Source organism: Gracilinanus agilis, chromosome 2, assembly GCF_016433145.1.
Source record: "Gracilinanus agilis isolate LMUSP501 chromosome 2, AgileGrace, whole genome shotgun sequence".
Taxonomy (NCBI): Eukaryota; Metazoa; Chordata; class Mammalia; order Didelphimorphia; family Didelphidae; genus Gracilinanus; species Gracilinanus agilis.
Genome location: NC_058131.1, coordinates 240229530 through 240240495, shown reverse-complemented (window position 1 = coordinate 240240495; position 10966 = coordinate 240229530). Strand labels below are relative to the sequence as shown.

The 10966-nt window shown below is 39.8% G+C and overlaps 1 protein-coding gene across 1 annotated transcript in view; it reads left to right on the top strand.

The window, feature by feature from the left end:
- LOC123233537 (bifunctional epoxide hydrolase 2-like) overlaps window positions 1-10966 on the top strand; it is a 23739-nt gene that overhangs the window by 2698 nt on the left and 10075 nt on the right. Inside the window, exons 2-5 of the mRNA XM_044659617.1 lie at window positions 565-660; window positions 1244-1322; window positions 4736-4770; window positions 8940-8966. Coding sequence (XP_044515552.1) covers window positions 565-660; window positions 1244-1322; window positions 4736-4770; window positions 8940-8966 — 237 coding nt within the window. The remainder of the gene's footprint in view (window positions 1-564; window positions 661-1243; window positions 1323-4735; window positions 4771-8939; window positions 8967-10966) is intronic.

The following is a 10966-nucleotide window of genomic DNA, read 5'->3' as shown; positions in this document are numbered from 1 at the left end:
TCTCTATACCTTTTTCCTTCCCCCTTGTCTGTCAATGTCTCTCTGTCCTGATTCTGTGTCTCTCTACTTCACTTTCTTTCTGTCTCTGTCTCCTTCTCTCTTTATATCCCCCTGCCTTTCTCCCTCTCTCTCTCCCTGTCCCTATATCCCTATCTCTGTCTCTCTTACTCTCTCTGTCTTCCTCTCTGTCTTCCCCCATTTCTCTCTCTTCCCCACCTTTCTCTCTCTCTCTTTCTCTCTCTCCCCTTTCTTTCCCTTTCTTCCCTTCTCCCTTTTTCTCCCTTCCCCTCCTTCTTCCATTTTTCTCTCTCTTCCCTCCTACCTTTCTCTCTCCTTCCTCTCCTCTCTTTCTCCCTCCCTTCTCCCCACACTAGATATCCAATATATGCCTAGAAGTGGGGATGGAGACTTGCTCCAGTGCTTCCTAGAACATGTGGGGGGCCAGTATCCATCTGATGTTCAGCAGTGATCTGAGAATTTGGGGTCTGTGCCTTTAGTGAGCATCCAGCCTCTAGCCTCAGGGCTCGTTGTCAGTTATATATAGCCTTCTTGTCTTTGTGGCAGCCTGGGGTCCAGCTGCATTTTGTGGAGAGAGGGTCTGGCCCTGTCGTGTGTCTCCTTCACGGCTTCCCTGAAAGCTGGTATTCCTGGAAGTGTCAGGTAAGTCTCAGCCCAGGTTCACCACATGGCGGAGGGGTGAGTTGAGGGGAAAGGGGAATGATCTGACCCATGAAGTTCAGCTTTAAAGAGAGTGATGAGCGTAAGTCAGACAAGAAGGGCTGTTCTCTACGCAGCTGATAGTGGTGTTCAGAGAGGTCCTGTACCCTAAGGCCTGTCTCTTACTTATATCTGAGCTATAAGAAAATATTTAATTTACATTCTGCCACCAAATAAGCTTCTTTTGCCTTTGTATCTAAATGGCTTAGCTCAGTGTCTGGCACATCGTAAGCACATAGGAAATATTTATTGACTAACTGACTGACTAAATGCCTGAATAGCTCAGTAATTCTCTAAAGATCTAAGTGACAGACCTGGAAGAGTAGAAGTAGTTTATATGCTGAGTGTTCCCTTAATATTGAGATCATAGGTTTGCACAATTCTACCTTCCTCCTTCCAAAACCAAATGCAAAAAAGAAACAATTAGGCTAGAGTCTAGACTGTGGGACCAACTGAGCCAACAGAGAGAGGACTGATCAAACTAACCCAGGCTAGTTAATGCTCACTGCTTCCTTTCATTCTTTAGATCCCTGTTCTAGCAGAAGCAGGCTACCGGGTTATTGCTCTGGATTTGAAAGGTTATGGAGATTCTTCTGCTCCCTATGGTGAGTTCATTTTTATAGGCTTGATCAAATGGCATAACATTTCTAAAATGCTTGACGCAGTGTTCTTCCTCTCCTCCTTTTAAGTAAATAGTTCCTTTACTTGTCTTCAGTACTTTTCCTAACCTGCCCTGAGCTAAGCCCCATACAGGACTGGAAGACAAGAGACTATGTTTCAAGACTGGTTCCACCCCATGCTGAAAAGGCCATAAAACTATCTATATTCTCTGATCTAATGATACCAATACTGGGTCAGTATCTCAGAGAGATCAGGGAGAAGGAAAAGGACCTACTTGACAAAAATATTTTTATCAGTTCTTTTTGTAGTAGCAAAGAATTGGAAACGGGTTGTCCATCACTTGGGAAATGGATGAACAAGTTGTGGTATCCGACTGTAAAAGAATTCTATTAAGCCGTAAGAAATGATGAACAGAATGAGTTCAGAAAAAACCTGAAAGGCTTACATAAACTGATGCAAAGTGAAGTGAGCAGGACTGGGAGAATGATGTATGTAGGAACAGAAATATTATATAATGATCAATTGTGAAGGACTAAACTGAGCTGGGTGGCTCAGTGGATTGAGAGCCAGGCCTAGAGACTGGAGGTCCTAGGTTCAAGTCCGGCCTCGGACACTTCCAGCTGTGTGATCTTGGGCAAGTCACTTGACCCCTATCGCCCACCCTTACCACTCCTGGGCTAAGGACGGTCCCTAGCCTGGATGAAAAAGGAGGAGGGTTGGGCGTGGGGCTAGCAACCCCACCCTGTAAAAACTACATCTGCTAAAGAAACTGCAACCTAAAGTAGGGGCAGCTGGGCTAGCTCAGTGGATTGAGAGCCAGGCCTAGAGACGAAAGGTCCTAGGTTCAAATCTGGGCTCAGACACTTCCCAGCTGGGTGACCCTGAGCGACCCATTGCCTACTGGTTGTGGCCCTATGCTCCTAGAATGGAGTCCCAGGATAAAAAAAAAAAAAAAAAAACTATTATCAGCAAAGCAAGTTCCTAAGATATCCACAAGGGATCTATGATGAAAAATGCTTTCCATAGCAAAAAAAGAAAAGAAAAGAAAAGAAACTATTGGAGTTTGATTGGAGATGAAAGCATGCCATCTGCCACTTCCTTCATGAGTATTTTTTATTATTATGTAATAATATTATATATCTTATTATGTAAGATATGTGTCTTCTGTCATGGCATGAGCAATATGGAAATATGTATTGCATGAAAGCACTTTTATAACTGATATCAGACTATTTACTACCTTGGAGAGGGAGGGAGAAGGGAGTAAAGAGAAAATCTGAATCCTAAAATTTCAGGAAACAATTGTCAAAAATTATTTTTATGTGTAAATGGAAAAAAAAGATTGGTTTCACCACTTACTAGGAATATTACCTGAAGTCAAATCATTTCACTCTCAGCAAGCCTCTCTGCCTTCATTTCTCAGAGGCCTCTTCAATTCTTTCAAATCCAAATGTACTAAGCAAGCAACTTGGTACTATGGAAACAACATTGGCTCTTGAGTCAGAAGGTCTGGGTTCAAGTCCTGCCTCAGAATTCTCAATATAACGTTTGTTATATTCAATAATCTGGGAAGAGAAGAGATGGATGCCACCTTGACTGACAGGGATGGCAGTTGAGAGACTCGGAATGTTCCCAGGTGCCGTGAGCCAGGGGCAAACGTTGGTTGGCCCCACGGCATATATACCCCTTACAGTCACTTTGGGGGGAAGTCTCTGGACTGAGAGGTCTCTGGACTCAGAGGCTGAGAACTGGAGATCACAGATCTCTGCCAACCTCTGTGGTTCAATCTGGGAGTGGGTGGCTGAAGGGTGGTTTGAAGGGTGGAAAGGGTGGTTTAAGAAGAAGAGGGTAGGAATAAGCCTGAATCTGTTTCCTGATAGACTACGAGAGCTAGTGAATCACCAACACTGGTAGTGAGAGAGCTGAGAGAATAAAGACCATCAATACATCTGCAGCAATGGCCTTCCCTATTCTGTGGCTTGGCTGTGGCCAGGTCAGGCCAGAGATAAAGGGAGAGGGTGAAATCTCAAGCCTCCACATGATCAATAGCCTCCAGTCCTGACTGTTAATTAGCCTAATAGATAATAGATCAATAGGGTCTCTAATTCCCAATCCTTGACCTTGTTATCCTTTCCCTACTTATAGATAAAACAGTGTTCAAAACAAGTACCTTCCTGAGTGGTCTTTCTATCACAGCCCTTGGGAAGGGAGTCAAACACAGTCAGATCCTGAACATTATCCAAGGCAGATCAATAGCCCAATACTAATTTATCGAACCCCAGGTTAGATGTGGAAAGGTTGCCCATCTATCTAACTTCTCAAGGGTCCTTACTTGGGCAGCTGTTAGAGAGAAGGGGATAACTTATAGCAGCAGTCAGGGTGATAGGAGTAGGTGTTCCTCCAACCAACTGCAACTGATCAGATCATAGATAGATACACATCATCACCATCATTATACATCTATATTTCCCTTATAACCTTTTTTTCTATAACACCTTCAATCAACAAATATACTTGTGGATCAAAGTCCCTCTCTCCCCATGGATCCTGGAGGGTTTAGTTTAGCTAGATTTCCTCCCTGCCTTTAGTTTGAAGCCAACTGACCATGGATAAGAACATTTCCTATTCCCTTTTTTTGGGGATAAAAGCAATACATATCTCACAAGGTTATTGTCAATATCAATCAATATTGTCAATATTGCCAAAAGAGATATTATATGTATTTTTGTTGTTCTGTTGCTTCTGACTCTATGACTTCATTTGGGGTTTTCCTGGCAAAGATACTGGAGTGGTTTGTCATTTCCTTCACCAGCTCATTTTACAAATGAGGAAACTGAGACAAACATGGCTAAGTGACCTGCCTAGAGTTGTACAGCTTATTAGTTCAGTTGTATCAGACTTTTCATGACCCTATTTGGGATTTTCTTGGCAAAAATACTGGAGTAGTTTGCTATTTCTTTCTCCAGTTCATTTTACAAATGAATAAACTGAAACAAGCAGGGTGAGGTGACTTGGCTAGGGTCATAGCAAGTTTCCAAGGCCAGATTTGAGTGTAGGAAGATGGGTCTTCCTGACTTCAGGCCTAGTACTCTAGATACTAGGCCATCTACTGCCCCCAAATTTGCAGCTTCCCCCATCATGGAATCAAACCCTTGTGTATAAAGTACTTTATAAACCTTTAAAGTACTATATAAATCCTAGTTATTATTATTATTATTATTGTTTTTGTTTTGTTTTTGTTTCTAGTTTGATTGCCCCCTGTATGTCGTGAAGGCTAGGCTGCTATCATACCTCTGGAAGCTTGGAACATGAGCATCCAGGAAGTTTGGGTCAAGCTTTAATAAGTCACAGGATAAAAATAAATTTTTTTCTTTTTCCTTTTTTGTCTTTCTTTCAGAAATAGAAGAATATTCCCAGGAAGTCATGTGTAAGGTAAAGAAGGACTGCTGGCAATATTTTTAAATTTGTCTTTCCCTAATACAGACTCTGAGATTATTTGAATTCTCCCCTAGAAAGGCAGAATGAGCCACATGCTTTCCAAGTCCACATCCATTTAGTCTTCACCCTGGCTACCTAAACTGCCTTTCTCAGCATAATGTTGACATGTGGAAATTGCTCCCCAGCAACCATGAAGAGTGTCCAAAACACTAAGGATCAAATTCAGGGTTAAAAGTCGAAGATCTGGGAAATCCCCACACTACACTAAACAGGCAGCTAAGACACAAGGGACAAATAGGATCTCATGTGGATGGTCAATAGGTCTTGATCAGTAGTAGTCCAAGTAAACTCCAAGAGCACAGGAACCAGCCAAATAACTCTTCAGAGGAAAATCAGGGAGATTGACTTTGCTTGTCCACCAAGCAAGACAGAAATCTCAACCTCTACTCCTTGATCCTGCTAGTTGTAAGGTTCCAGGTGTTGCTGAGAGATGCCCAAAATCCATGGGTCTCTCAGGTCAGTGGTTTCCCAATTCCTTCAAAACCCCAGATACCTTTTAGAGAGTCCACATTGTTCCAGATTGGAATCTCAGCTCCTGCCTGCCTGTCTAAGCTTCCAAAATACTTTAAAACCTATTTCCCTCTTACAAGTAAAAACACCCACTTCAAAAACATCAAAGAATTACAGTAAATGACCATAAACTCAAAAAGAGTTTTTGTAAGCGTTTTTAAAAGATGTCAAAAACCAAATTAGAGAGGTTAAGGAAAAATAGAGAAAAAAATAAGAGCAATGCAAGAAAATCAAGAAAAATATGAAAGAAAGATCATCCAAGTAGAAAAAATGATCCAGGGAGCAGCTGTGTAGCTCAGTGGATTGAGAGTCAGGCCTAGAGACGGGAGATCCTAGGTTCAAATCCAGCTTCAGACACTTCCCAGCTGTGTGACCCTGGGCAAGTCACTTGACCCCCGTTGCCCACTCTTATCACTCTTCCACCTATGAGCCAATACACAGAAGTTAAGGGTTTAAAAAAATGATCCAGAAACTCATGGAAGAAAAAAATGTATTAAGAATTAGAATTGGGGTGGGGGTGGGGGGGCGCAGCTGGGTAGCTCAGTGGATTGAGAGTCAGGCCTAGAGACAGGAGGTCCTAGGTTCAAATCTGACCTCAGACACTTCCCAGCTTTGTGACCCTGGGCAAGTCACTTGACCCTCATTGCCTACCCTTACCACTCTTCTGCCTAGGAGCCAGTACACAGAAGTTAAGGGTTTTTAAAAAAAAAAATTAGAATTGGACAAGCAAATGATTTCCTAAGACAATAAGAAATAATAAAGCAAAATCAAAAGAATAAAATATTAAATGGAAATATGAAACATCTTATCACAAAAACAACTGATGGGAAATAAATCAAAGAGACAATATAACAATAGTGGAGTTCTAGTACCTTATGACCTAAAAAAGAATTGACATCATACTCCAAGCAATCAAGAAAAAATGCCCAGAATTTTTAGAAATAGAGGATAAAACAGAAATAGACAGAATCTACCAATTACCATCTTAAAGAAACTCAAAGTTTAAAATGCACAGAAATATTTTCTTAATTTTCTTAACAGACATAGAAACAGGAAGGAAGTGGGATGGGATAAAAGAAGGACTGGGAATCCCCTGAGGAAATAAGAGAAGGAAGGGTGGCTTAAGAGAAAGAAAAACAAGGGGATGATTTAAAATGGAGGAAAGAGAGGGATACCTAGAAGGAAATATACACCAAGAAGTAGGAGAGTAAGGTGAGGAGATAAGGGAGATTCATACAAGATCAGGCAGTGGGGGGGAGGGAGGGTTAGAATCAAACTTATCAAGAAGTCGGACGGCAAATTTGAGGGGATAAGAAAGGGATTTTTGGAAAGATGAATAGAATAAGAAGTAAAAGGTATGGGGAAAGGGATAAGGGAGTGGCTTGTGAAAAAGTAGCTCCATTTGGACCTAGAAAGGCAAGGAGGGAAGATAAAGGAGGATTTTTTGGAAGGACTGTAAATTGGAGAGATATTGGTCAAAGGAAATTGGACATTTGAGGAGGAATATGGACAATGAAAAAAAAAAGGAAGAGGGAGGCAAACAGTGAAGAGGAACAGAAGAGTATGAAATGCACACTGAGTAATTATGATATTGAGTATAAATGGAATGAATTCACCCATGGGAAGAAAATGGATAACAGAAAGATTAAAAAAAAACAAGACCTAACAGAATTGGAGCTAAAATAGATATAATTAGAAGGGATGAACAGGGTAGCTATATTATGATTGGCTGGGGGGGGGGGGCGGGGCGGGGAGGGGAGAGGAGAAGGCTTACCATGGATAATGTAGTATAAATATTGAACCTGTGTGTACAAGTATAATAGCAACCAAATTCTGTTTTTTAAACCCTTACATTCCATCTTGGAGTCAATACTGTTTATTGGCTCCAAGGCAGAAGAGTGGTAAGGGCTAGGCAAAGGGGGTCAAGTGACTTGTCCAGGTTCACACAACTAGGAAGTGTCTGAGGCCAGATTTGAACCTAGGACCTCCTGTCTCTAGGCCTGACTCTCAATCCACTGAGCTACCCAGCTGCCCCAGCAACCAAATTCTTAAAGGAAAAACTAAATGAGATACAAATAGAAATAAATAACAAAATAATGATGGTGGGTGACTTTAATCCCCTCCCCCAAACTAGATAAATCTAACCAAAAAATAAATAAGAAAGAAGTGAAGGAGATGAATAGCCTTAGATAAGTTAATTATTACAAATATCTGGAGAGCCCACATACACTTGCTTAAAGTTAGTAGTAGATGCCTAAGCATACACTTAATCCAAATGTTGTTTCTAATGGAACAATAGTGTGGAGAGCATAAATATTCTGCAAAAAATTTCTATGTTGCTCATCATACTATGGAGATAATCCTACATTCCTGAGATATTGTGGCGTTGGAACAAAAGTTTTAGCAGATATGACCAAGTTGACCAAGTTGAAAAGACTTGGTTTTGGAAAAAGTATGGTCCTAGCAATGGATTGTGTTTGTTGCCTAAGGACTAATCTAGTTAAATATGGTCCTGGTAAAACATGTTAACTGAGGAACAGATGGGCTAAGTTGATCAAATTAAATGCTGATAGGAACATGAAAATTTAATATTACATTGCTAGAGCAGCTATGAATTTATTTTTTTTAAACAAGATGGAATTATTCATTAAGAGCTATTGAGCTATTCATGCTCAATGACCTAGGGATCCCATTACTAGGATTAGGCCCTAACAGCACAGCTTTTTACCTGTGTATGTATGAAAATATTCATGGAAGCTTTGTGTGTAATGACAAAACAATTGGAAATAACACAAGTGCAATGATTGGGAGAAATGGCTGAATAGATTTGACATTTGAATATTGTGGGTTGTATTATGTTATTAGAAAATACAAATATTGAAAACATAAGGAAAATAAGGGAAATATATGAAGATATAAAGGAAAAAAGAGAATAAGAATAATATATACTATGATTACATTGAAAAATAACAGCCACAAAATCAAGAGAAAAAAACATCAAAGTAAAACAAATACAAAGGGCAGTCAGAAATAGAGGATGTTTACATTAGCACAATATATAATTTACATATTTGTAAATAATTTAACACATAATTTTTATGCACTTGTTTTTAAATGTTTTTGGTGATGGTTATTAAATATACAATAATAATTTTAAAAAGAACAAAACTAAAAAAAGACTAAATACATGAAATACATGCAAAAAAATGTAGCTGAACGGAAAATACTTGTAAATTCCTTTGCAAACTTTAAAGTGCTACTTAGCATTTCCCCTAGGACAGTTTTATAATTAGCTCATTCTTCTTATCTATTTCAATGTTCAGTTAGAAATGGTCCTGAAACAAATTGCTATCTTGCTATTATTCCTTTAGAGTCAATTTTCTATATACTTTTTCACAGGTGAATAAAAAAACTGGCTTTTTTAGTTGAATGAAAGTATTTGCATTACTGATTTTGTCCCTGAGGAATGAAGAGAAAGGAAGGACTAGAGTGAAGGGAAAGGGTGGTTCCAAAATCAGGCTGAATGAAGATGAATAAGTATTTTGAGGTACTGAAGGAACATTTCTAACTTTTCTTATTTTTTTCTTTCTTAGGAGTTGATTACTTTCCTGGATAAACTGGTAAGAGATTCCTAACTTTGGACCAGTTACTCTCTGGTAGAAGTAATCAGTGAAGCATTCATGGAAGGAATATTTGATTTGAGGTAGACCATGAAAGGGTAACTAGGATTTTAAGGAACAGAGAGAAGAGGGAAGAAAGTATGCTATGGGGGTATGATAGAAGCAGATGATGGGAAGGAAATATGTGATAGAATGATAAATTTAGAGCAAGAAGGTACCTTGAGGAAACTGAGACCTACTGAAGTGGAATAACTTGCCTAACATCACATAGATAGCAAGTGGCAGAACGCATATTTCAGCCAGGATCTGCTGATTCTAAATCCTGGGCCCTTTCCTAATCAGGGCTGAGGAAAATAGAGTTAACCACATATTGATTATGGTTGAAGTAAGCAAGGCAAATGAAATCTCCAAAGAAAAGATTGTTGAAAGAGAAGTGAAAAGTTAAAGCCCAAGAAGCCTTTTAGAGTACATTTTGGATGTGAGGAGAACAAAAATAGAAGGACCAGTGGTCCTGATGATAGGGAAATGATAACAACATAGCATAGAAACTAAAGAGAAAGTTTTTTGAAAAAAAATTTTTGTTTTCAATTAACAGACACTTATTATCTCCCTCCTATCCTGCTTAAAAAGAGAGAGAGAGAGAGAGAGAGAGAGAGAGAGAGAGAGAGAGAGAGAGAAGAAAAGAAAAGGAAAAACCCATTGTAGTATATATACAGTCCTGGAAAACAAATTCCCATATTGGCAATTCCAAAAATGTGTTTCTCATTCTACATCTTGAGCTCATTGTCCCCCTGTCAGGCGATGGGTAGCATACTGTCTCATTGATTAGTCCTCTAGAATTCTGGCTGGTCATTGCATTGATTAGGATTCTTAAATCTTTCAAAATTGTCTGTCTTTACGATATTGTTCTGGTAGAAATTGTTTTCTTAGTTCTTCATACTTTGCTCTGCATCCATTCATACAAGTCTTTCAGATTTCTCTGAAATCAGAAGGCATGCATGAAGGGTATAATAGGAATGGGGAATATTCACTGATATGAGAAGTCAGGAAGAATGAGCACTAAAAAAAAGGCTGCTGGATTTGGTGATTAACCTAATAACAGTAATCAATAATAATAATAATAGCAATAGGACGGTCCCTAGCCCGATGAAAAAGGAGGAGGGTTGGGCGTGGGGCTAGCAACCCCACCCTGTAAAAACTACATCTGCTAAAGAAACTGCAACCTAAAGTAGGGACAGCTGGGCTAGCTCAGTGGATTGAGAGCCAGGCCTAGGGACGAAAGGTCCTAGGTTCAAATCCGGGCTCAGACACTTCCCAGCTGGGTGACCCTGAGCGACCCGTGACCCTGAGCGACCCATTGCCTACTGGTTGTGGCCCTATGCTCCTAGAATGGAGTCCCAGAAAAAAAAAAAAAAATTGGTGCTTATTGGTCAACTTGCAAAGTACACTTCCAGGAGGGGGTAGAGGATAAAGCCAAACTATTCATCATTTTCTAGGCATTTTTCTGCTATATGCAAGGAACAGTACCAGGCATACCAAGAAAAAAAATAATCCCTGCTCTTGAGGAACTAATTCATCTTATACTAGGCTAACCAAGAATGTTCAGGTGTTCCAAGATAAAGCAGTGAATACTGACCACTTGTTCAAAAAGTCTGGAAGGTGGGAAATGGATTGGGAGCCTCAAGAGTTAAGAATTATCAGGTAGAAACTTTGGAGAATTGGGAGAATCTTCAAATTTGAAAGCAAGGCAGAAGAAATTGGTGGAGAAAACAAGATCAAAGACGCATGGAGATGAGAGGTCTGAGGTTCAAATCTGGCCTCAGACACTTGCTAGCCACATGACCCTGAACAAGTCATTTAACCCCAATTGCCCAGCCCCCCTTTATTGCTCTTCTGCCTTGGAACTGATACTCAGTATTAATTCTAAAGCAGAAGGTAAGGCCTCTTTTTTTTTTTTTTTTTTTTTTAGGATACTAAGAGGTAGATCATTGAGAGAGTGG